The sequence below is a fragment of the Chiloscyllium punctatum genome, chromosome 26, assembly GCF_047496795.1.
Source record: "Chiloscyllium punctatum isolate Juve2018m chromosome 26, sChiPun1.3, whole genome shotgun sequence".
Classification (NCBI taxonomy): Eukaryota; Metazoa; Chordata; class Chondrichthyes; order Orectolobiformes; family Hemiscylliidae; genus Chiloscyllium; species Chiloscyllium punctatum.
This window is the reverse complement of record NC_092764.1, coordinates 56,626,312-56,654,027: the sequence shown is the minus strand read 5'-3', so window position 1 is coordinate 56,654,027 and position 27,716 is coordinate 56,626,312. Positions and strand designations below refer to the sequence as shown.

At 42.3% G+C, this 27,716-nt stretch overlaps 1 protein-coding gene across 1 annotated transcript in view; it reads right to left on the bottom strand.

Annotated features, from left to right (window-relative positions):
• Nucleotides 1-15,102, bottom strand: part of atp6v0d1 (ATPase H+ transporting V0 subunit d1) — a 37,304-nt gene extending 22,202 nt beyond the window's left edge. The window contains exon 1 of the mRNA XM_072547466.1: nucleotides 14,888-15,102. Within this exon, the coding sequence (XP_072403567.1) occupies nucleotides 14,888-15,017 (130 nt within the window). The 5' untranslated portion in view covers nucleotides 15,018-15,102. The remainder of the gene's footprint in view (nucleotides 1-14,887) is intronic.
• Between the last annotated feature and the right edge of the window lie 12,614 nt (nucleotides 15,103-27,716).

Below are 27,716 nucleotides of genomic sequence, written 5' to 3'. Positions count from 1 at the left end.
AGCTGTATTAATACAAAACAATTATTCCTAACACCTTCAACCTCGACCTCAAATTTACCTGGAGCACCTCAGACTTCTCCCTCCCCTTCCTAGACCTCTCCATTTCTATCTCGGGCAACCGACTCAACACAGACATTTACTATAAACCGACTGACTCCCACAGCTACCTAGATTACACCTCCTCCCACCCTGCCCCCTGTAAAAACGCCATCCCATATTCCCAATTCCTTCGCCTCCGCTGCATCTGCTCCCAGGAGGACCAATTCCAATACCGAATAACCCTTCTTCAAAGGCCGCAATTTCCCCTCAGATGTGGTTGACGATGCTCTCCACCGCATCTTCTTCACTTCTCGCTCCTCCGCCCTTGAACCCCGCCCCTCCAATCGCCACCAGGACAGAACCCCACTGGTCCTTACCTACCACCCCACCAACCTGCAGATACATTGTATCATCCTTCGTCATTCCCACCACATCCAAACAGACACCACCACCAAGGATATATTTCCCTCCCCTATCAGCGTTCTGGAAAGACCACTCCCTCGTCAGGTCCACACCCCCCACCAACCCAACCTCCACTCCCGGCACCTTCCCCTGCAACCGCAAGAAATGCAAAACTTGCGCCCACACTTCTCCCCTCAAGGAATCCTTCCATATCCATTACAAATTCACCTGCACCTCCACACACATTATTTACTGCATCCGCTGCACCCGATGTGGCCTCCTCTACACTGGGGAGACAGACCGCCTTCTTGCAGAATGTTTCAGAGAACACCTCTGGGACACCCGCACCAATCAACCCAACCACCCCGTGGCTGAACACTTTAACTCCCCCTCCCACTCCGGTAAGGACATGCAGGTCCTTGGCCTCCTCCATCGCCAAACCATGGCAACACGACGCCTGGAGGAAGAGCGCCTCATCTTCCGCCTAGGAACCCTCCAACCACAAGGGATAAATGCAGATTTCTCCAGTTTCCTCATTTCTCCTCCCCCCACCTTATCTCGGTCCCAACCCTCGGACTCAGCACTGCCTTCTTGACCTGCAATCTTCTTCCTGACCTCTCCGCCCCCACCCCCTCTCCGGCCTATCACCCTCACCTTAACCTCCTTCCACCTATCGCATTCCTAACGCCCTTCTCCCAAGTCCCTCCTCCCTACCTTTTATCTTAGCCTGCTTGGCATACCTTCCTCATTCCTGAAGGGCTTACGCCCGAAACATCGATTCTCCTGCTCCTTGGATACTGCCTGACCTGCTGTGCTTTTCCAGCAACACATTTTTCAGCTCTGATCTCCAGCATTTGCAGTCCTCACTTTCTCCTAATTATTCCTGTCAAGCAATTCTTATGCTTTTAAAGAAAATTACTAACCCCATGAAATTGGTTACTGTACTTCAGAGTTCACTGTGCAATCAACCCAATGTACAAAGGACAGGGTGACAAAACACAGACTTCACCTTCAGCCTCAGGACCAGAGAACCAAATGCCACACATCAACTTCACCAGTTTCCAAATATCCCCTCCACCACTCCCATTTCAGATCCAACCCTCTAACTGGGCACTGCCCTCTTGACTTGCCCATCTTCCTTGCCACTTATCTGCCCCACCCTCCCCACTTCCCAATCAAAAATTGCCTTCCACCTACCTTCCGCCCAGCCCCAATCCACATTTACCTCCGGTCTCTTCTCCCTCCACATTCCTGATGAATGGTTTATGCCCGAAATGTTGACTCTCCTGTTTCTCAGATACTGCATTACCTGATGTGCTTTACCAGCACCACACTTTGACTTGGACTACTTGCATGCCAAACAAGGAAGGCAGCATACAAGTGACAAGGTTAAATGATCCCACAACCAGTTGTCAGATCCAAGCTCTGCAGTCCTGCTATATTCACTCATGAATGGTGCAGGACAATAAAACTAACATGAGGCGAGGTTCCATCAGTATTCTAAATCTCAATATATCAGTGCAAATGAAAAGACTGAAGTATTAGCATTCTTAGTCAGAAATCCCAAGTGGATTGTTGGTTTTGATCTCGCCAATAGGTCCCTAACATCACCGATGCAAGTCTTCAGCCAATTCTCATCATAGCAAGACAGCTGAAGACAGATTCTGCTATAACATTCTGGCAATAATCCTGAATTTTTGCGCTACAGAACTAGTTGTGCCCCTAATGAAGCTGGTTATATCACTGGCATCCAGTGTAAAAAATTGCCCCCATTTGTTTTGTGCATGGATTGCATTCCCTTCACCACTAACAAAGTAGAAACAATATATTCCAGCTACAAGATTCATGACAATAACTCACTAAGGCTCCTTCAACAGCATCTTTCAAACCCGCAGCCACTACCACCCAGAAGAATAAGGGTAGCAGGTGCATAAAAACAAAACCACTGCAAGTTCCCCTCCAAGGGGCACATCACCCTCATTTGGAATTCATTGGATGTAGCTTTGCCTGCTGAGTTGCAAGGTTCATTTCCCGATGTTTCGTTACCCCACTAGGTAACACCTTCAGTGGGCCTCAGGTGAAGCAATGCTGAAAATTCCTGCTTTCTATTTAGGTGTTTGGGTTTCTTTGGGTTGGTGATGTCACTTCCTGCAATGTTATCTCGTGTGCTATTTCCTATCCTATTTTATGGATGACATCACCACAAGAAATGACATCACCACAAGAAATGACATCACCACAAGAAATGACATCACCACAAGAAATGACATCACCACAAGAAATGACATCACCAACCCAAAGATGTCAGGTGCTCCGGTTTCCTCCCACGATCCAAAGATGTGCAGGTTAGGTGGATTGACTATACTAAATTGCCCATAGCATCCAGGGATGTGTAGTTTTTTTTAAGATTACTTACAGTGTGGAAACAGGCCCTTCAGCCCAACAAGTCTACACCGACCCACTGAAGCGCAACCCACCCGGACCCATTCCCTTACATTTACCCCTTCACCTAACACTACAGGCAATTTTAGCCTGGCCAATTCACCTAACCTGCACATTTTTGCATTGTGGGAGGAAACCGGAGCACCCAGAGGAAACCCATAGCAGACACGGGGAGAATGTGCAAACTCCACACAGAGTTGCCTGAGGCGGGGAATTGAACCCGGGTCTCTGGCGCTGAGGCAGCAGTTCTAACCATTGTGCCACCGTGGTGAGTTGCACCAGAATTTTAGAAACTTTACTACCCTTTGTTTCTCCTAATTTATCAATTTGAAATGTTTTTTTTCTTTAAACTTAAACAGTTATTAAGGGGAATAGTTTCTCCCAACATACCCTGTTTTGTTTAAAATCTTGTAAAACTCTGATCAAAACACTCCTTTGTCTTCTAAATCCCAAGAATTCCAAGGTTGCGTAACTTCTCCTCCCAATTTAACTCAAAGACAAGATGCTGTTCTTGTAAATCTATACTGCACTCAGTTTTAATCTTGAAATAGCTGTCAGCCTTGACAATGAATCTTCAACTATGTTGCAATTAATTCCTTTTTAAAAAACTGCAGAAATTGAAGTGGGTTTATTTGGTTAGTAACCATTTTGGAGTGTTTTTCATTCAACCAAGTATTCTAAATGAATTAAAGGGAAGGAAATTTACATGCTTCTGGAAAGCTTTTCAAAATTAACCTAGCAACCCATTTTCAGCTTGGTAATATTTAAATATACTCATTTGGTGAACACGGTGGCACAGTGGTTAGCACTGCTGCCTCACAGCACCAGAGACCCAGGCTCAATTCCCGCCTCAGGCGACTGACTGTGTGGAGTTTGCACATTCTCCCCGTGTCTGCGTGGGTTTCCTCCGGGTGCTCTGGTTTCCTCCCACAGTCCAAAAAGTGTGCAGGTTAGGTGAATTGGCTATGCTAAATTGCCTGTGTTAGGTGCAGGAGTAAATGTAGGGGAATGGGTCTGGGTGGGTGCGTGTTGGCAGATCAGTGTGGACCTGCTGGGCCGAAGGGGCTGTTTCCACACTAAGTAATCTAATCTAAAAATATCTAAACTTTGCACTGGTTGCGATCAGAGAGCCAATTGTATATGTATGCAATTAAAGGCACTCTACAAGGGTATTCAACACTGCTCTGTCAACACCAGGACACAAGAAACAAGAGGAGCACACTATCCTGTCCCACTGCTCAATAAGATGTCACTGATCTCTGACCTCAACTTTACTTGCCTAACCAAATCCATATCTCAATTGGCAGAGTACAAGAAACTCTCATTTAAGTATATTATGGACCAGACCAACTCCACTACAATCATACCGAGGAGATAACCTAGACCCTAACTTTTATCTTATTTAAAGGCATATGTAAGGTCCTGTGTTCAGATGTCATTCAATTGGTCACATTACTCGGTTTTAAGCAAAACACTTTATTCTTACTCCAGTTGAAATACAAAGACAAGAATCGGTTTCAAAACTTAAAACAATTATTTAACTACAGCAACTGTTCCAATATAACGTCCCATAAACACAGCTCCAGCAAAGGTAAAATTAGTAACACAATGTCTCAAATGCAGTTTTGGTCGCAGAAAGAACCCCAGCTTTAGCTGTAAAAGAGGAATGTAACAGCTTCCACAGCTAACTTCAAAACCCTAATAACTACTGAAAGCTAAGCTGAAACCATGGCTCTGTGGGAACCTGACTCCACCCATTTATGCTGCTTCTATTCAATGAAAAACCAAGGCCTCACAAGCTGCTTACTTTATTGGCTTAAAACTGATAGCTCAGTGCCTATGGCTCAACCTCGCCAAAAAAGGATAAAATACACCTCAAAAGCCATAGTATTGTCACAATACTCAACATTTGAATATTCATAATCCTAAGGTGGAGAATTCTAAAGATTCAAATCCAAAGTGAAGCACCTTCTCTTTAAGATTTAAATGAACAGCCACTTTCTGGAAATGACACTTCCTAGTTCTAAAATCACCAAATGGGGAAACAACCTTCAGCATCTACCTAATCAAGCCCCTGTTGGAACTTGTGTCACCTCACTCTTTTGAATGCAATCACCTTATTCTTCTGAAGTAGATAGTAAAAACCCATCCTACATAACTTTTCAAGGAACAACCATTTCAACTCAAAATAATCCAGTGAGCCTTTCTTGCACTATGGCAAATATATCCTTCCTTAGAACATCAGCAGAGTTACTCTATGCCTTTATTGAACTGTGAGTTTATATCAGGGATCAAATCTTCAAATTATTCCTCCATGTAGTTAACTATTTTTGTCCAAACACCGGACACCGTCTTAAATGCAGCACTTTCATGTAATTTATATTGAGTAGGATGGTATGATTACTAAACTTTTTATGAAAAAAGCTCATGAACCACGATTCCACCCCTCTATTTTTTGCTGTTCAGATAAATAATTTGCCCTCATTTCCACAAGCTTCAACATTAGCTGACTTACATACCTGGACACTAATCATAGACATCAGACAATGACCCACTATTTACAAATCCAAGCTGGTTTTCTAATCAGTTGAATGTTTAAATAATGCCATCCTTAATTACAGACTAGCAATTTCCCAAGGAGGATTAGGTCAACTAGTCTATAATTTTAAGATTGTAACCTCATGTTCTTTAACATGCAGCTTTCAACATAAAGAAATGGTTCTCAATTGAGAACCTTTAGCGAGTATAGTTAAGACATCCGCAATACTCTCACCCATTTCCTGGAAACTTGTCACTCTTTTAGAACTATATTCTTCATTAATCTTAATCTGACATTAATTTCCTAAATGTCTGCCATGTGTTTTTTCTTTACTGCAAATGTTGATGAAAAGCAATGATTTAACATTGCATCTGCAACCTCCCTCTATTTGCTATTTAAAAATCCTATTAGTTTTTAAAGCATCCACATGATTCCTGACTATTCTCATCATCCTATTTTAATATTTTTGATATTCCTTGCAATCTTCTTTATTTCTTGCAAGTAGTTCTTACTGTTACCCTTTGCTGTTCTTTACATCTTTCCCATGCATAAAGATCTGCACTATTGCTTTCTGCATTTTTGAGCTTTACATAGGCTATTTAATTATTCATCTCAATAAAATAAAGTCCTAATAATCAGAAACCAGGAAAATTCTGGCAAACACTACACATATCAAGATTGGTTAGAATTTGAAAGAATGAGGTGGAGACCACTTTTCAAAACTCACTACAAACAGAACAGGGGTTAATGGTCAAAAATATAGCTGTGCTTAGCCAGGTTATAGTCCAACAGGTTTATTTGAAATCACAGGCTTTTGAAGCTTGCGACCTGACAATGGAGCAGAGCTCAGGAAGCTGGCAATTTCAAATAAACCCACTGGACTATACCCTGTTGTTATGTGACTTCTGACTGTCAACCCCAGTCCAACGCCAGTAACTCTGCATCAAATCAAACCAGTTATGGGTATGCATACCTCCACTTTTTTTCCTGAGGCTATCAAAAAATAAGTGTTTAAGAAACCTTACTAACATGATTCAAGTTGTATTTTCATTATAACAACGCAGCCAGAAACACACTGACTATAATTGCAGGCACATTCGGCCAACCACCTAAATGGAATTAATCAGTAACTCCTCTTGGATGAGATTCTGATGTTCAACCTAAATGCATGTACAAATGCAAAAACAAAATGCAGATAAGGAAATTAATTGTAATCATAAACATTCTAACAAAATTTAAAACTGGCAAATAATTTAGACTGATACAGATTGATAAATTGCAAACCTGAGAATCTAAACAACGTGGAAGACAGACAACAAGAAATCATTTTCCACATTCCATAAGTTAAACATTTAAATCACACTACATAATATTGTACAGTTTGTACTGTTCAGCTCTGCAGTTTTCTTTTTAAACAAGTCTCTTTTAGGTACAACAAAACACAATCTTTGAACAGCCAATTCCTTGACAATCCATGCACAGAGAACACAGCAGGCTGCAACTTTTCCCTTAACACTCCCTACATGAAGAAAAAGATGTGCATTTATTGCCTTTCATGACCACAAGGCACCCGTTTTTGAAACGCAGTCATGTTGTAAAATAGAAAACCATTGCCCTTGTCATCTGTGGTAGTTATAAATGATTTAAAATTAAATGGAGAGTTGATCAATAAATTTATGGCTTATACAAAAATTGGTGGGGTGGTAACTAGAAAAGATAGCTTAAGATTACAGGAAGATCTAGATAGTCTGATAGTGGCAAATTGAATTCAATTCAGATAAATGTAAGGTGATGCATTTGGGCAGAACACACACGGCAAGGGAGTACATGATAAATGGCAAGACTCTGGGAAGCACCGAGAATCAGAGGGACTTCGGTATGCATGTCCACCAGACCCTTAAGCGAGCAGGACAGTTAGATAAAGTATTTGAGGTGGTAAATGAGATACTTGATTTTTTTTTGGTGAGAAAGAATTTAATAACAGGGAGGTTATAGTAGTACCGTACAGGTTACAGTAGTATTTTTTTAAGTCTGAAATTCACACTGGAGAGGGTGGAGATTCTTCTCGATGTTGCTCAATATGGAGTATTTTATTTACAAAGAGAGATTGGATATTCTAGGATTGCTTTCCTTGGAGCAGAGAAAATTGAGGAATGACCTGATTGCAATTATAACATACGGGGTCTGGATAGGGGAGACAGGAAGGAACTTTTCCTCTTGGTGAAGGAATCAATGACCAGACAAAATTCTGGTCATAACATTTAAGCCGTATTTAGAAGTGTATTTGCAATGCTATGGATACAAGACGATGAACCAAGTGCTAGAAAACTCAATTAGAATAATTAGGTGCTTGTTTATTATTACCACCCTACTCTGTATCCAAACCTTTATTTTGGATACCAGAAAATGGAAAATCATCTATTTCCAGCAGAGAACTTCCACAAAGAACCAAATTTAGCTTGTTGCTGGTTAAAATATCAGTTCCTCTGCATTTTCCTTGAAATCTTGTTCACTAGAATTACGTGTCAAAACTGCATACAATTCTGGTCGTCCTACTCTAGAAAGGCTTTTTAATAAAGTGGAGAGTGTGCAAAAAATTACAAGGATGATACAGAGACTGGAGGATTTGAGTTAAAAGGAGGTTGAATAGGCTGGGACTTTATTTCCCCTGAAGCAACGGAGGCTGAAGGGGTGACCTTATAGAGGTTTGTAAAAACATGACGGGTATAAATAAGATAAACAGCCAAGGTCTTTTCCTCAGGGTAGGAGGTCCAAAACTAGAGGTTTAAGGTGAGGCATCAGGTGGGGGCCAGAAGGGATTTAAAAGGGAGCTGAGGAGCAACTGTTGCACGCAGAGCGTGGTGTGTATATGGAACAAGCTGCCAGAAGAAGTGGTACAGGAGAGAACAATTACTATATTTAAAACACATTTGGACAGGTACGTGGATAGGAAAGATTTAGATCGTATTGGCCAAATGCAAGCAATGGGACTACTTCAGTTTAGGGAGCTTGGTCGGTCTGATTGAGTTGGGCCAAAGGGTCTGTTTCCACGACTGTATGACATGCTCCTGAAATCTACACTAACCAATGCATCCCACTTGCATCATTCATCATAAGCCCTCTGACCTGATTTTTTTTTGATAGTGCATGGATGTGTCTACTGCTGCTCCTATTTCTCATGGTTGTGTTTTTCTCTTGCAAATTGTTTGTTCTGGAACAAGAGTGAAGATACTTTTTTTTAAAAAACAATACTTTTTTATAGTTGCATGCTCAAATCAACACCAGCAAGATAGCCTCACAGCACCAAGGGCAATTGATTCTTCTATCGAAGAGTCTTCTGATGCATCCTCAGCATTCCATTATCTGAAACATTCATTGGCAAAAGGCAACATTCTGAACTCTCCAGAATTTCTTAAGTTCAAACATTTTAATTGGCATACTTAAAAGGTTGAATGCACTATTGCATCTAATTTGGATAAAATCCAAAACATCAAGTGCAGACAAAGACCACTCACCCTTCCATTAGCGTCAATGAGAGCAATTAACAGTCTTGACAGAAAGGCTCCAGAATTTCTGACTTAAATATGTCAATATGTGGTACACGTGATAAGTTACTACATTGAAGACACTTTTCAAACACATTTGCTAATACAGAATTGCATACACTTTGTTCTGTATGCCAATTCATGACTTAGCATAAGAAATCAAATTAAATTACATTTATAAATTGTATTTAAACACTGCTTGGAACACAAAAGCAATTACATGGATGTCACAATTCTGAATTTCAACATCAGATAAGATTTCTAGAAGCAGGAAGTGAGAGTAAAAAATTTGCTACACGTGTAAAGTATGGCCCCATTAAGAGTGCTGCTTAAAGTTTAGCTTACAATATTGTTTAAATTGCACTATATTCTAAAATATTTTTAAGCCAAGAAATAGGTGCCACTCAATGATTTTTTACGTCCATAAAATACTTTGTATCTTTTTTGATTTCAATGTCATATTCACTTCGCTATATAATGAGAAAAGTAGCTATTCAGTGCTTCTGCCATTTCAGTTACAGAAAGGCTGGCATGGAGAGATCAGGACAGAATCCATGTGTTAGAGTTGAAAAAGTCATTATTCTAACAGTTGCCAACCACTAGAAAGATACTGGGAGTAAGTTTGCAGTGGAAAACCTAGCAGCTGTAAGGGTGGGTGATAGAATGATGGGGGAGGGATACAATTGGGGCTCCAATTATCCTAACAGGTTGGATAGCTATACGGTAAAGAGTCTGAAATGAGTGTAGGAAAATTTGCTACAGCATTATATTTCTAATATAATGAGAGGCATTGCTAGCTCTAATTCTGGGGAATGAAACGAGCCTTATATTCCAGATTTAATTAAGGTGTTCAAAATTTCCCAGTGGTGGTATTGAAATCCACATTCTGAGAATTATCCTGGGGTTTGTGGATTGCTGATCCAGTAACAGCAACGTGAAGTCAATGTCTCTTTTGGTGAATGAACCAAATATAAATCAGTAGGTGAACAGAGATCATACAACCACAGGGATTTAATTAGTTATGGATAAGGGATACGGAGCAATCTAGAGTAAAAATACATTTGAAGTTAAACCAGTTTAACTGGGTTGAGAACATATCTACCCAGACAAACTAACTAAAGTTTCACAACCAAAGTGATAACTGAACAATGGAGATGACTCATGTATAGTCAAGGTATATTCCCATTAATGGGAAAGACAGGACAACATCCTGGATAAATGAGAACTAAAATGAATATAGGAAGTTCAGAGGGGAAGTGAGAAGAGAGAGAGGAAGCAACATAAAAAGGGAATCCAAAAGTCTTTCACATGCAATAGAAAAAGGTTAAATCCAGTAGCTAGTCAGTTTAATTTATGCAAGGGAAAGATTTTAGAAATGATAATCCAGAACAAAAATTAACAGTGTGGATGAGGGAAAGCAAGCACAGATTTTCAAGGCAGACCATGCTTAACTCAACTTTAAACTTAATTCATGGGATGTGGGTTTTATTAGCTAGGCCAGCACACTCATTATCCATCCTTAGATGCCCCAGATGTGATGGTGACAAGCTGAATTCTTGAACCACTGCAATGCATGGAAGTATGCAGATACTAGGGGATAGCATTCCAGGATTTCAACCAACAATAAAAGGAACTGTAACATAATGCCAATATGCAAGTTACTTACCTTGGAGTTCCATAATAACCATATTATTTACATCGCTAGGCCAGATCAGTTTTTTGGTCAATGATGACCTCTGTGATTTTGATAGTGAGGGATTCAATGATGGTAAGTAAAGGGCAACATTTGGATTCTCTCTTGTTGGAGATGGTCATTGCCTGACATATATGCCATGAAATTACTGCCCGTTACCAGCAGTATAGCATGGACATTGTCCAGGGTTTGCAGCATATGGACATGGACCATTTCAGTATGAGGAGTCCCCAATCACATTGACCAATATGCGACCAGTGAACATCTCCACTTTGACCTCATCATAAAGGGAAGGAAGATCATCATTGAAGTAGCTTAAGATTGTTGGATTTACAGATTCTACCTTAAGAAGCTCCTGCAGAGGTGACCTGGGACTGACAAGAGAAAACAAAACCCCTCTTCTATTAAAGCCCTTGTAGGTTCATTGGAAATTTTCCTTTAAATAAATTCCCGATGAAAATTCAGCCTTTGACTATTAATTATTTTACTTTTCATGTCGAAGTAGCCTGAATGAACTCCGTATTATGGATCCAAAGGTGCAGAATTGGCATTGTCTCCTGAGGTGATGAGGTTCTGTATGGTCTGGGAGATGATGGTTTGGTGATGGGGGGTGGGGTCATGGTCGAGGGAGCAGTAGGAAGAGGAGTCCTCGAGTTGGCGTTTGGCTTCAGCGGTGTAGAGGTCAGTGCGCCAGACTACCACTGCGCCCCCTTTATCCGCTGGCTTGATGGTGAGGTTGGGATTGGAGGGCTGCCAGAGCGCCGCTGGTGTAGTGGTATCATGCAAGATTCCCATTTTTGCGACCCGGGTTCGATAAGAGCGCCGCTGGTGTAGTGGTATCATGCAAGATTCCCATTCTTGCGACCCGGGTTCGATAACACCGGCACCACTCCCCACCTCTTCCTCTGCTACATTGATGACTGCATTGGCGCCACCTCGTGCTCCCGCGAGGAGGTTGAGCAATTCATCAACTTCACCAACACATTCCACCCTGACCTTAAATTTACCTGGACTATCTCTGACACCTCGCTCCCCTTCCTGGACCTCTCCATCTCCATTAGTGACGACCGACTTGACACTGACATTTTTTACAAACCCACTGACTCCCATTGCTACCTGGATTACACCTCTTCCCACCCTATCTCTTGCAAAAATGCCATCCCGTATTCCCAATTTCTCCGCCTCCGCCGTATCTGCTCCCAGGAGGACCAGTTCCACCATAGGACACACCAGATGGCCTCCTTCTTTAGAGACCGCAATTTCCCTTCCCACGTCGTTAAAGATGCCCTCCAACGCATCTCGTCCACATCCCGCACCTCCGCCCTCAGACCCCACCCCTCCAACCGTAACAAGGACAGAACGCCCCTGGTGCTCACCTTCCACCCTACAAACCTTCGCATCAACCAAATCATCCACCGACATTTCCGCCACCTCCAAAAAGACCCCACCACCAGGGATATATTTCCCTCCCCACCCCTTTCCGCCTTCCGCAAAGACCGTTCCCTCCGTGACTACCTGGTCAGGTCCACACCCCCCTACGACCCACCCTCCCATTCTGGCACTTTCCCCTGCCACCGCAGGAACTGTAAAACCTGTGCCCACACCTCCTCCCTCACCTCTATCCAAGGCCCTAAAGGAGCCTTCCACATCCATCAAAGTTTCACCTGCACATCCACCAATATCATTTATTGTATCCGTTGCTCCCGATGCGGTCTCCTCTACATTGGGGAGACTGGGCGCCTCCTAGCAGAGCGCTTTAGGGAACATCTCCGAGACACCCGTACCAATCAACCAAACCGCCCCATGGCCCAACATTTCAACTCCCCCTCCCACTCTGCCGAGGACATGGAGGTCCTGGGCCTCCTTCACCGCCGCTCCCTCACCACCAGACGCCTGGAGGAAGAATGCCTCATCTTCCGCCTCGGAACACTTCAACCCCAGGGCATCAATGTGGACTTCAACAGCTTCCTCATTTCCCCTTCCCCCACCTCATCCTAGTTTCAAACTTCCATCTCAGTTACTGCCTCCTTGATTTGTCCGACCTGCCTATCTTCTTTTCCACCTATCCACTCCACCCTCTCCTCCTTGACCTATCACCTTCATCTCCTCCCCCACTCACCCATTGTACTCTATGCTACTCTCTCCCCACCCCCACCCTCCTCTAGCTTATCTCTCCACGCTTCAGGCTCACTGCCTTTATTCCTGATGAAGGGCTTTTGCCCGAAACGTTGATTTCGCTGCTCGTTGGATGCTGCCTGAACTGCTGTGCTCTTCCAGCACCACTAAACCAGTATTTGATTTTCAGCATCTGCAGTCATTGTTTTTACATTGTCTCCTGAGCACAAACATGAAGGTAAAATCAGCCTGGGTATGTTTGAGAGAGTTCGTCAGACAGCGCTTGCATTTTTGTTATGATCATTTGTGTGAGAGACTTTGGGGCCAATGCAAAAGCACCCTGTTGTCGGCACATACATGTCTGTACTCTGAAGCTTTGAACTGAGTGATAAAACTAAACTAGCACTCAAATGTCTTAACCCAAATCTGCACTCCACTTTCCATTGTTACTCTGCTTGCTGCCCATTTTAATTAGGTTATTAGAAAACTGCCCTTGTTATCCAATATAAATTGGGACCCTATATGCGTATAAAAATGACTTTTCATGACTACCTCACATTTGAGAACAGTTTGCAGCCACTATTTGAAGTGTAGTCACTATTGCATTGTCGAAACTGTGGCGGCAGAATTGTGCACAGAATGCTCCCATAATCAGCAATGTGACAATGATCAAATCAGCTATTTATATCTATAATATATTGTTCATTGAGGGACACATATTGGCCAGGAAAAATACAGTGCAGAAGGAAGTCTGGGCTATCAACCATCTGCTGGCTCATGAAGAGGCAGTTAATTGGGTTAAATAATAGGATCAATTCCTCCCCTCACAGACCTGCTTCATCATTTTCAAAAATAGTCCAATTTCCTCTTGAACATCTTGATTGGACTTGTCTCCATCATATTCTCAGGTAGCACATTTCAGATCTCATATCTTGCTGTCTCAAAAGGTTTGTCTTCATGTCTGCATTGCTTCCTTTGCCAGTGAGCTGATATCTATGCCTTCTTGTTCACCAATGGGAAGTTTTTCCTCTATCTACTTGACAAAGTCAGAGAACCACAAAAGAATAAGTTCAATTCTTACTTGCTTATAATGATATATTGGAAACTCAAGGGTTAAAGATCCACTATTAAAAGGACTCACTGCAGTATGGATTGCATGCCATACTGACAGAATGAGACTGGAGATCACAGTAGGGGGTCTGACTGACTCCAAGCTGGCAAAATGGTCTGGAGCCATACATGTAGACTTTACTTTCAGCCTCAGGCAAAAGGTGTTTGTTCTACCTGGACAAGACTGATAGCCTTAATCAGAACCTTATTAACTGCCTCCTGTTCCCATTGTCATCCTTGCCTTACCTAGTAACAAGGGCAACTGAAGACTAACAATACAAAAACAAGGACATTAAACCCTTTTATAAAACACTGGTTCAGCTTAAGAGTAACATATCTATTTCTGAACACCATATTTTAGGAAGGATGCGAGAGCTTTAAAGATGCCAATAAGATTATGGGGTATTTTAACCACATGCTGAAAATGTGTTGCTGGAAAAGCACAGGTCAGGCAGCATCCAAGGAACAGGAGAATTGACGTTTCAGGCATCAGCCCTTCTTCAGTTCTCCTGTTCCTTGGATGCTGCCTGACCTGCTGTGCTTTTCCAGCAACACATTTTCAGCTCTGATCTCCAGCATCTGCAGTCCTCACTTTCTCCTCCTATTTCAATCACATGCACAAATTTGAGAAGTGGGGTTAGGCTCCTAGAAGGTAAAGCAGATTTGACATTGACAATCATAGGAGAAATCCTATAGAGTGGGTAAAACTCCCATTGGCAAAAGGGCTGAGAAATGACTGGCAAATCAAAATAACATGAACATTTTTTTAAAAAATTGCCTGATTAGGATCTGGAATGTACTGCCTGTGAGGAAATAGATTTACCTGTGGCTTTCAAATAGTTATTAGCAAACTTTGAACAAGGGGTAAAAAAAAGACTACAGGTGACACTAGGGGTGTTGTTTGTGCAGAGGGCCAGTAAATCGAATGAATAACTCTGGAGCTGGGAGCAGGCCCCTGTCCCTCTTATACATCAACCAGGCCCGAAGCCAGCACTCGCTCACCTTCAAGGGTCTCGCATTGCACCAAGTTCAGGTAATCACCCTGCGACAAGATGCCGGCCTTAAAACCTCTCACTAGCCCCTCCAGATAGCCATTGTCCACATTGAAGTACAGTTCGTTAAAAGAACCCATGTCGGAAGTGGAGAGCGAGAAGCTGTCTCAGAGATCAGAAACCCAGCTGTTACACACCACCTGACTAGTCAGCTGACCGTACACACCGAGCATGCGTAGTGCCAACGTCTCCTCCCCACAGCGGAACCATAGAAACCGTACGTGCGCCGACTCCTCGTACTGAATACTGAGCATGCGCTGGTTTCGCCGACATACTTTCCGCGAATACGCATGCGTAACCTCTGCTGTAGGCATGTGTATTGTGGTGGGGTGTTTGGTGTTTAGGTGCGTAGTTTGTGGCATTTCTTCATCGTAACCTATAGTTATAAAAACACTAACTTAATGAAAAGGCTCTCAAGCTATTTCACAGCAAAGCGAAATTAGACAGCCAACTTAATTCAGTATTAGGACAGATTTGTTAGATGTAGAAACAAATACAAAGATTGCTGAAAAAACTCAGCATGTCTGGCAGCGTCTGTGGAGAGAAACAGAGCTTATGTTTCGGGTTCAGTGACCCTTCTTCAGAGAAAAGCGACACCAGACCTGAAGCATTAATTCTGTTCTTTTTCCACGAATGCTGCCAGATCTGCTGAGTTTTTCCATTTCCAGCATTCACAGTTTTTTTTGTTAGGTGTAAGTTTTAATGAGTGACATAAATTGAGTGGAGTGGCTTAGAGAGGAAATTCCATGCTTAGGGAACAGATGTGCCCTCATTAAATTGAAGAGGCCAGAGCCATCTATGTTCCAGGGAAAACAGACCCATTCAACCTCTCCCTATAGCTCAAATTCCTCCAACGCTAGCAACATCCTTGCACATCTTTTCTTAATTCTTACAAGTTTCCCAACATCCTTCTGATAGGAGACCAGCATTGCCTGCAATATTTCAAAAGCAATGTCCTGTATGGCCTCAACAGATCTCCCAACTCCTGCACTCAATACTCTCATTGATTAAAAGAAAGCAAACCAAATACCTTCATCACTATCCTATTTACCTGTGACTATACTTTCAAGGAGCTATGAACCTGCACTCCAAGTCCTCTGTTCAGCAGCACAAGAGATTGATTGTGTTAGGGGACTCTAGTCCGAGGAACAGTCAGACGTTTCAGTGGCCAGCAGCGAAAAAGCAGAATGGTGTGCTGTTTCTCTGGTGCCAGGGCCAAGGATGTCTCAGAGAGGGTGCAGAATGTGTTGAAGGGGGAGAGGGGCCTACAGGAGGTCATTGTACTCATTAGAACCAATGACACAGGAAGGGAAAAGGTTGAGAATCTGAAGGGAGATTACAGATTCAGGCAGGAATTTAAAAAGGAGGTCCTTGAGAGTAGTAATATCTGGATTACTCCCAGTGCTTTGACCTAGTGACGGCAGGAGTAGGAGGATAGAGCAGTGAAATATGTGGCTGAGGAGCTGGTGTATGGGAGAATGATTCACATTTTTGGATTATTGGAATCTCTTTTGGGGTAGGAATTACCTGTACAAAGAAGGATGAATTGCACCTAAATTTGAAGGGAACTAATATACTGGCAGGGAGATTTGCTAGAGCTGCTCGGGAGGATTTAAACTAGTAAGGTAGCGCGGTAGGACCCACGGAGATCAATCTGAGACCAGTACAGTTGAGAACAAAGGCGAGTCAGTCAGGAAAGCAGGGACAACACAGAGAACAAGGTAGGACTGATAAATTAAACTGCATTTTATTTCAATGCTGGAGGCCTAACAGTGAAGGCAGATGATCTCAGAACATGGTTAGGAACATGGGACTGGGATATCAAAGCAATTACAGAAACATGACTCAGGGATGGACAGAACTGGCAACTTAATGTTCCAGGATACAAATGCTATAGGAAGGATAGAAAGGGAGGCAAGAGAGGAGGGTGGGTGGTGTTTTTGATAAGGGATAGCATTACAGCTGTACTGGCAGAGGATATTCCTGGAAATAAATCCAGGGAAGTTATTTGGGTAGAACTGAGAAATAAGAAATGGATGATCATCTTATTGGGATTGTATTATAGCCTCCTAATAGTCAGAGGGAAATTGAGAAACAAATTTGTATGGAGATCTCAGTTATCTGTAAGAATAATAGGGTGATTATGGTAGGGGGATTTTAACCTTCCAAACATAGACTGGGACTGCCATAGTGTTAAGGGTTTAGATCAAGAAGAATTTGTTAAGTGTGTGCAGGAACATTTTCTGATTCAGATGTGGATGTTCCAACTAGGGAGAGTGCAAAACTTGACCTACTCTTGGGAAATAAGGCAGGGCAGATCATTGGGGTGTCGGGGGTAGTGGGGGGGACACTATTCATTTTTAAATAGTGATGGAAAAGGATAGACCAGATCTAAAAGTTAAAGTCCTAAATTGGAGAAAGGCCAATTTTAACGGTATTAGGCAAGAACTTTCAAAAGCTGATTGGGGGCAGATGTTCGCAGGTAAAGAGATGGCTGGAAAATGGGAAACCTTCAGAAATGAGATAATGAGAGTCCAGAGAATGCTTCTGTTAAGGTGAAAGGAAAGGATGGCGCATTTAGGGAATGCTGGATGATTAAAGAAATTGAGGGTTTGGTTAAGAAAAAGAAAGAAGCATATGTCAGGATAGAGCGAGTGAATCCTTAGGAGACTATAAAGGCAGTAGGAGTATACTTAAGAGAGATATCAGGAGGGCAAAAAGGGGACATAAGATATCTTTGGCAAATAGGGTTAAGGAGAATCCAAAGGGTTTTTACAAATATATTAAGGACAGAAGGGTAACTAGGGAGAGAATAGGGCCCTTCAAAGATCAGCAAGGCGGCCTTTGTGTGGAGCCGCAGGAGATGGGCGAGATACTAAATGAGTATTTTGCTCCTTGAAAGTGGAGTCGCAGGTAGATAGGATAGTGAAGAAGGCATTTGGTATGCTTTCCTTTGTTGGTCAGAGTACTGAGTACAAGAGTTGGGAGGTCATGTTGCGGCTGTACAGGACATTGGTTAGGCCACTGTTGGAATATTGCGTGCAATTCTGTTCTCCTTCCTACTGGAAAGATGTTGTGAAACTTGAAAGGGTTCAGAAAAGATTGACAAGGATGTTGCCAGGGTTGGAGGATTTGAGCTATAGGGAGAATAGGTTGAATAGGCTGGGGCTGTTTTCCCTGGAGCATTGGAGGCTGAGGGGTGACTGTATAGAGGTTTACAAAATCTTTAGGGGTATGGATAGGATAAATAGACAGTATTTTCCCTAGGGTGGGGGAGTCCAGATCTAGAGGGCATAGGTTTAGGGTGAGAGGGGAAAGATATAAAAGAGACCTAAGGGGCAACTTTTTCATGCAGTTGGTGGTATGTGTATGGAATGAGCTGCCAGAGGAAGTGGTGGAGGCGAGTACATTTCCAACATTTAAAAGGCATCTGGATGGGTATATGAATAAGAAGGGTTTGGAGGGATATGGGCCAGGTGCGGGCAGGTGGGATTAGATTTGGTTGGAATATCTTGTTGACATGGACGAGTTGGAGGGTCTGTTTCTGTGCTGTACATCTCTATGACTCAATAACTACTCTCTGTGTCCTGTTGCTCAACCAGATCTTTATCCACCTAGCTAGAACACCCTGCACACTATGTGACTTCACTTTCTCCATTAGTATACCATGGAGAACCTTATCAATCGCCTTACTAAAGTCCATGTATATGACATCTACAGCCCTTCATTCATCTATCAACTTGATCACCTCCTCAAAGAACTCTATTAAGTTGGTAAGGCACGCACAAGACCATGTTGCCTATCACTAATAAGCCAATTCTTTTCTAATTGTAAATAGATTTTATCCCTCAGTACCTTCTACAGCAACTTTCTCACCACTGACGTCAGGCTCACTGGCCTGTAGTTACCTGGAATATAGGCAAAAGTGAGGACTGCAGATGCTGGAGGTCAGAATCTAAATTAGAGTAGTACTGGAAATGCACAGCGGGTCAGGCAGCATCTGAGGAGCAGGAAAATTGGGCAAAAGCCCTTCATCAGGAATGAGGAAGGGCTTCCTGATGGAGGGATTTTGCCCGAAACGTCGATTTTCCTGCTCCTCGGATGGTGCTTGGCCTGCAATTACCTGGAATATCGCTACTACCCTTCCTGTACAGGGGGACAACATGAGCAACCGTCTGGCACCTCACCTGTGTTTAAGAATACGACGGGGATCCAAGATGGTGGTGACCCAGCAAGTCTGAGTCTATAGTGCTCCTCTCAAGACTTGGGTAAAGTGGTTCACCCACCCCCACTACACTCACCAAATCATTTATAATAGCTGTTTAATTTAATTAGTTGTTTAATATTAAATTTAAACAATCTAATATTTCGTAAAAATGACCAAAGGGAAGGGAGCCCGCAGCTCTCAGCAAGCAGGAACCCCTCCCCCAACCTCTCCAGCTGCAGCAGAGGTGTCCACAGCCACCCCGGGGGACTTACCTACAGTGACAAGCCTTGTAGAAATGATCTCCAAACTGGATGTGAAGATCGACGCTTTTATTGAAGAATCCCGAAATCGATGGGACTCACTCTCGGCCGCGTTGCAGAAGCACGACCGAGACATCCAGGAAATCGAGCGCTGAGTTGGAGGGGCGGAGCTAAAGGCCGCGACCTCCGAAACTACAGCACAATCGGCCATGGATCAGGTCCGGACTCTCAAACAGCGAGTCTGGACCTTAGAGAATCATATTGATGACCTCGATAATCGAGGTTGTCGAAAAAATATTTGTTTGCTGGGCCTTCCCGAACGGGAAGAGGAAGGCCAGTTTACAGCATTCCTCGAACAGTGGCTGCCACAGCTTTTAAATATGGAGGCTGGATCAGGCCAGGTAAGGGTAGAATGGGCCTACCAGGTCGCAATATGCGGGCACGGCTCAAACCAGCGCCCACGCCCTGTCCTGTTCCGGCTGCAGAGCTATAGGGAGAGGCAGATACTCCTAGAAGCTTCTGGAAATCTTGGAAAAGGCCCCCAAGCTATGATCTATAAAGGATCCAAGATCATGTTATTCCAGGACTTTTCTCCAGTTCTGGTCCGAAAGAGGGAGGCATTCGATGAGGCGAAGAAGCGTTTATGGGACTTAAATATTCAGTACTCCTTATGCTACCCAGCGACGCTACGCTTTAACCATGAAGGATCCGTGTATAACTTTGGATCGCCAGAAAAGGCTAAGGAATTCTTGGACTCTCTTAGATAAACTGTAAGAGATAATGGATGTTGGTTTGCCTTCCTCCCCCTCCCCCCGCTTTGGTTTATATCCCCCCTTTTTTTTCTTTTTTCTTACCTTACTGTTTAATATTATCATGGGGGGTGGGGAGAGGGATTTGATTTTCTCCCCTCCCCCCTTGGGGTTGTTTTCTTTTATTATTTTATGTATATATGTGGGTATGTATGTATGTGTGTGGGTATGTATGCGTATATGTGTATAATTTTATATGTGTGTGTGTATATATATGTGTGTGTAGCTGGATGGTTTGGTTGGTGTTGGTGGGGGGAGGTGGTTACCTTATTCTATTTTACCTCTGTCTTTAGGAGCGGGGTTGTTTTCCCTTGTTATTTTGTATTATTATATTTAATTATTATTTGTTGAGGTTGTAATTTTATAGTTATATGTTTATATTTGGTATTAACATTACCAAATATATCCAGGTGTTGGTATGGGTGGGGGTAGGGTCTCACTGTTAACTCTAGCTTTGTATTATATCTGAATTCTCCTCATTTTATTGAGGAGCACCTGGGTCAAGGGTGGGGCATTGGTTGGGAGAGGATATGATGGACTTTTGGAGAGGAAGTGACACCCCCTGTGAACAAGGGGGAAAAATCTCCACTTAGATACATTTTATAGTTTTTTTATTTAGAAATAGTTTTTTATTTTACTGTTGTGAGTGTATTAGAGAGCCTTTATTTTTGTAAATTTTATATACTCTATGCTCGGGATGTTCTGGATAGGGTTTCCCCTCCCGAGGGGTCTCGGATTTGCCCAGATGATTATGGTTGATCAGTCGGTTAAGTGGGTGCACCTGGAATGTCAAGGGGAGTAATTCGCCAGTCAAAAGGAAGAAAATATCAAATCTTAAGAAAGAAAGAGTTGATATAGCTCTCGTACAGGAGACACACCTGTCGGATTAAGAACACTTGAAATTACGACAGGGTGGATTTGATCAGGCCTTTTTTTCTTCTTTTAGCTCAAAAACCAGGGGAGTTGTTATTCTTGTTCGGAAGAATTTCCCTTTCAAAATCCTAAATCAGATAAAAGACAAATCTGGACAATATATTTTGATTAAAGCCCTCATAAATGGAGAGGAATATGGGATTTTAAATTTGTACTGCCCCCCAGCACACCCCTTTAAATTTATAACGGAAGCCTTTTCAAAATTGATGGCTTTTGGTGCCCGTCATACAATTATAAGGGGAGACTTTAATTGTATTATGGATCCGGAAATAGATAGGACTCCCAAGAGTACTGCAGGAGTATCTCCCAGATCTAGACAATTGGTGGATCTGAACAAAGAATTAGGATTAGTAGATGTATGGAAATGTCTTCATCCACAGGGCAGAGATTTTTCTTTCTACTCCAGTCCACATAAATGTCATACCAGAATTGATATGTTTTTTGCCCCCTCGATTTTTTTAAATTCCATATCATCCTGTAAAATAGGTAGTATAGCAATTTCCGACCACACTGCTGTATATATGGAAACTTAGGCGAGGAACAATGGGACATCCCCTCGGCATTGGCGTATGGACCCCTTCCTAATGAAACATAGTAAATTTGTAAAGTACTTCTCTCAAGAATTTAAAACTTTTTTAGAAATTAATTCAGGTATGGCTAGCAACCCATCAATGATGTGGGAGACCATCAAAGCTTACACGCGAGGTTTGATAATCTCCTACTCAGCGACCCAGAAAGAATTGAAGGGAGAACAACAGCGTCTGCTCGAAGCTCGCTTAAAAGCAGCTGAAATAGCATACACTAATAGACCTTCTATTATTAAAATGCAAAGGATTACGGCTCTTAGGACAGCTCTAAACACTACGCTTACTCACACGGCTAAGAGGGAAATATTATTTGCAAAACAAAGGTTATATGAATATGGCAACAAACCTGGTAGATACTTAGCATTTCTTGCAAAGAAAAAAAAGCCCCTCAAACTATCACGTCTATCAAGGAAAGTAAGGGTATTTTGACTCATGATCATAAAAAGATTCATGTGATCTTTAGAGAATTTTATTCTGAGTTATATAAATTGCAGGATTGTGAAGATAGGACTAGGAGGATGCAGTCATTTAAAAATAAAATTTGACCTTTCCGGGCCTAATTCCAATACAGGTATCAGTCCTAAATGCTCCTCTAACAGTCCAAGAAATACTTGACGGAATCAGGCAACTTCAGAGCGGTAAGGCACCTGGCCCAGATGGTTTTCAAGCTGAATTCTATAAAGAATTTACAGGAATATTGGCTGGTCCACTTATGGACATGTATAACTACGCATACCGTCAGGGCTGTCACCCGCCTTCGCTGAAAGAGGCAAATATCTCTCTTATCCTTAAAAAAGGAAAGGATCCGAAGATTGTACGTCATACAGACCAATATCCTTGCTACATGTAGATTTTTAAATCCTTTCTAAAACGTTAGCACTGAGACTAGAAAGGGTACTGCCACATATCATAAAGGAGGATCAGACGGGGTTTATTAAGGGCCGTAGATCATCCAATAATATTAGAAGGGTTTTGAATATGATTCAAGCCTGTCATCAGGGAAAGATACCAGGAGTAGTAGTTTCATTAGACACGGAAAAGGCATTCGACAGGGTTGAATGGTCATATTTGTTTTACACATTGGAAAGGTTTGGCATTGGACAGGTGTTTACCAAATGGGTCTCAACATTGTATAGTGATCCCAAAGCAGTTGTGGTTACCAATGGATTAGGTTCGGATAGCTTCAGTGTGGGTAGGGGCTGCCGTCAGGGATGTCCTCTCTCGCCATTGTTATTTACGCTAATAATTGAACCACTAGCAGAAGCTATTTGGGCTGATCCTAATATAACGGCCCCGAGGATTGATACAGGTAAACATAAAATTACCCTTTATGCAGATGATGTTCTTCTATTCCTCAGTAATCCTCTGATGTCTGTACCTCGATTAATCCAAGTTATTAATATATTTAGCACATTCTCAGGCTATAAAATTAATTTTTCAAAATCGGAGGCTATGCCAATGGGTGGCCTTGCTATGACACCCCACTTAGTGGACGGATCCCTTTTTCCCTTTCGTTGGTCCCTAGAGGGCTTCTTATATTTAGGTATTTTTATTACTCCAGTATTTGGTCAGTTGTATAAGGCTAATTTTGTGCATTTACTGGAAAGGATAAGGCAGGACCTCCAGCGATGGGGAGACCTTCCAATTTCCTGGTTGGGTAGAATAGCACTAATTAAAATGAATGTCCTGCCCCGTCTCCTATATCCTATGAGAATGCTTCCGGTGATGCTGCCGAGGCTGGCACTACGTAAATTATATGGCTGGCTGGGTTCCTTTATCTGGAATCATAGACGGTCCCTCATTAAGCTGAAGAAGCTGCAGCTTCCACAGACAAGGGGAGGATTGGACTTCCCAGATTTTAGGAAATATTAGTTAAGTTCCCTATTAAGTTACATAGCTGATTGGGTCTTGTCTGATCCACAATCAATCTGGTTGGACATCGAGGCTTCTCAAGTAAAATACCCACTTATTAACCTTTTATTTTCAGACAAGAGGAAAATCATTACAGATCACTGTAAAAACCCTATAATACTAAACACAATTAAGGCTTGGAATATAATGCGGCAAAATGAGGGTAACTCACATAAAACATGCCCCTATGCGCTGATAGTGGGAGCATGGGGATTCCAACCGGGGTTTACAGATGCCACTTTTAAACTCTGGAGATCCAGGGGTATCTCATGTCTAGGGGCCCTATTTAAGGATGGGGTCCTGATGTCTTTTGAACAACTGCGTCAGAAATTCGGATTACTTAATGGAGACCTCTTTCGATACTTCCAAATTCGAGATTACATATAGAAGAAGACTACGTTATTAGGTAGTCTTTATAAATCAGATAGAGAATGTAGTGTCCTACGACCAGTGGGGGTATCTTCCGTCAGTCCTATTTATCATTTACTACATGATGAAGTATCGGGAGATATGGACAGTCTGTTTAAAACATGGGATCAGGATGTGGGACTAGAAATCTCTATAGAAACGTGGAATGATATTTGGGAAAACGCTAGAAGAATTACTATCTGTAACAGAACCCAGGCGATCCAGCTGAAGGTACTTCATAGGGCCCATATAGCACCGGTTCGATTGGCAAAATTTAAGGCAGGAGCATCTCCAATGTGTCCCAAATGTAAAATAGAGGTGGGCACTCTTATACATTGCCTATGGACCTGTCATAAGATCCGTAGATACTGGACTAAAGTAGCAAGTACCCTGACAGAAATTTTAGGAACGGAAATTAAAGTGGACCCTGTATCTCTCCTTTTGGGCTTTTCGAACTTTCTCTCCCTGGATATGCATGGGAAGAGATTATTTTCTATTCTCTCTTTCTGTGCAAGGAAAAGTATTTTGGTGAACTGGGTGGCTGAGGGCCCCCTTGGACTTTCAAACTGGCACAGATTAATTATGGAATGTATTCCCCTTGACTTCCTTACAAATATGGTGCACCAAAAGACCGAATTATTTTATAAAATATGGCAGCCCTTCTTGAATTACATACATACAGATATTTCAGCTATCCTAACAAGAGCTTTTATTTAATTTAGATTACAAACCTGGCTGGTCCGGGGCCCCTTAGGAGAGGAATCCCGCACGAATACGGGTTTTATTACATCTGATGTTAACACAGTCCGAGCATGTAAGAGATTTAAATATACACTCTGGTTAGTTGTAGGTTAGATTAGTAGACAGTTGAGTTTTGTTTTTTTTTCTTTATCGGTATTTTTTTCTTTTGTTAAATTTTGGCTATTGTATATTTGATTTAATTGTATATCAATGTTTGTATATGAGAGTTTTGTTTATTTTTGTAAACTTGTAAAAAATGTTAAATTTCTAATAAAAATATCTATTAAAAAAAAAGAATACGACAAAGATATCTGTCAGGGCCCCAGCTATTTCCTCTCTCACCTCCCTCAGCAACCTGGGATCCAGTCCTAGGGATTTGTCCACCTTAAAAACCTTTACCCTACCCAACACATCTTCCCTCCTTATGTCAACATGATACAGAGTAAACAAATGTCTATATCTAATTTCAGAATTCATCACCTCCCGTTCCTCAGTGAACACTGATGCAAAGTAATCATTGAGAATCTCACCCATTTTGTCAGGTTCGACAAACAACCTTCCTTCCTTATCCTTTAGTGGACCAACTCTTTCTCTGATTACCCTCTTGCTTCTTATATAAGAACAAGACCTTATAGAGGTTTACAAAATTATGAGGGGCATGGATAGGATAAATAGACAAAGTCTTTTCCCTGGGGTGGGGGAGTCCCAAACTAGAGGACATTGGTTTATGGTGAGAGGGGAAAGATATAAAAGAGACCTAAGGGGCATGTTTTTCATGCAGAGGGTGGTATGTGTATGGAATGAGCTGCCAGAGGAAGCGGTGGAGGCTGGTACAATTGCAACATTTAAAAAGGCATCTGGATGGGTATATGAATAGGAAGGGTTTAGAGAGATATGGGCTGAGTGCTAGCAGGTGGGTCTAAATTGAGTTGGAATATCTGGTCAGCATAGATAAGTTGGACTGCAGGGTCTGTGTCTGTGCTGTACATCTCTATGACTCTAAGTGTATAAGTCCTGCTAAGATTTGCTTTCCCAAAATGCAACACCTCGCGGTTATCTAAAGTACATCCATTTGCCACTCCTCAGCTCATTGGCCCATCTGATTAAGATCCCGTTGTAATCTGAGGTAACCTTCTTTGCTGCCCACTACACCTCCAATTTTGGTGTCATCTGCTAACTTACTAACTATGTTCTTAATGTTGACATCCAAATCATTTATATAAATGACGAAAAGTAGTGGACCCAGCATCAATCCATCTGGCACTCCACTGGTCACAGGCCTCCAGTCTGAAAAACATTCCTCCATCACCAGCTTCTATCTTCTACCTTTGAGCCAGTTCTGTATCCAAATGGCTAGTTCTCCCTGTATTCCATGAGATCTAACCTTGCTAATCAGTCTCCCATGGTGAACATTGTCAAACGCCTAACTGAAGTCCGTATAGGTCACCTCCACCACTCTGCCCTCATCAATCCTCTTTGTTACTTCTTCAAAAAACTCAATCAAGTTTGTGAGACATGATTTCTCACGCACAAAGCCATGTTGACTATCCCTAATCAGTCCTTGCCTTTCCAAATACATGTACGTACTGTCCCTCAGGATTCCCTCCAACAACTTGCCCACCAAGAATAAATAGACAAAGTCTTTTCTCTGGGGTGCAGGAGACCGGAACGAGAAGGGATAGGTTTAGGGTGAGTTGGGAAAGATATAAAAGAGACCAAAGGGACAACCTTTTCACACAGAGGGTGGTACGTGTGTGAAATGACTGCCAGAGGAAGTGGTGGAGGCTGGTACAATTGCAACATTTAACAGGCATTTTGATGGGTATGTGATTAGGAAGGATTTGGTGAGACATGGGGTGGATGCTGGCAGGTGGGACTAGATTTGGGTTGGGATATCTGGTCGATATGGACGAGTTGGATTGAAGGGTCTGTTTCCGTGCTGTACATCTCTGTGACTCTATCACTCTAATTAATGGAACATTATAGCTTTGGGGTGGAGGAAACAAAGGTAGGGAGGAAGGGATGGGCAGGGTCATGAACGAATTTGAAGGGAGAGAATTTAAAATCAAGCCCAGCAGCCAATGTGTGTCAATGATCACAGGGGTGATGGTTAATGAGACTTGATGCATGCTAAGATTTGGGTGACAGATTTAGTTGACTCAAATGTTCAGAATGCACTGGATGAGTCAGGGGATTCATGAGAGTTTCAACAACAGAAGAAGTGAGGCAGGGCTGAAGTTGGGTGAAAATATTGAGATAGAAGCAAATGGTTTTAGTGGTGGCATGGGATGTGGTTAGAAACTCATTTTGGAGTCTAAACTAATACTGCACTTATATAGTCTGGTTCAGCCTCAGACAGTTGTTAGGGAGAAGAATGGAGTTGTGGTTGAGGACCAGAGTTTTTGATGAGGTTGTAAGACCATGGAAGAAAATTTCTGCTTATCCAGCACTGAAGTCAATTACTTAACAACAGTGGTGAAGTCCGGTGAATGGAAATAGGAAAACTATATTAAAAGGAAAGATAATTGAGATAAAAGGCATCTGGATGGGTATATGACTAGGAAGGGTCTAGAGGGGTGTGGGCCAAATGCTGGCAAATGGGACTAGATTAGGTTAGGATATCTGGTCGGCATGGACAAGTTAGACCAAAAGGTCTGTTTCTGTGCTGTACATCTCAATGACTCCATGTCCTAGCAAACTTCTCAGGAGATATTTACTAACTCTCAGCAAAGATTTATCCCAGTGACTCAGAAAGACTCTTTGAAAACCACATCAAAGGTGGTTAAATAAGGAAGTTACGGAGAGTATCAAATTGAAAGATGCACTATACAATTCTGCAAATCATAGGGCATTTTAAAGACCAGTTAAAAGAATGAATGGCTGAAAAAAGAGTGAGTAAGTTGACTATGAGAGAAAGCTAGCT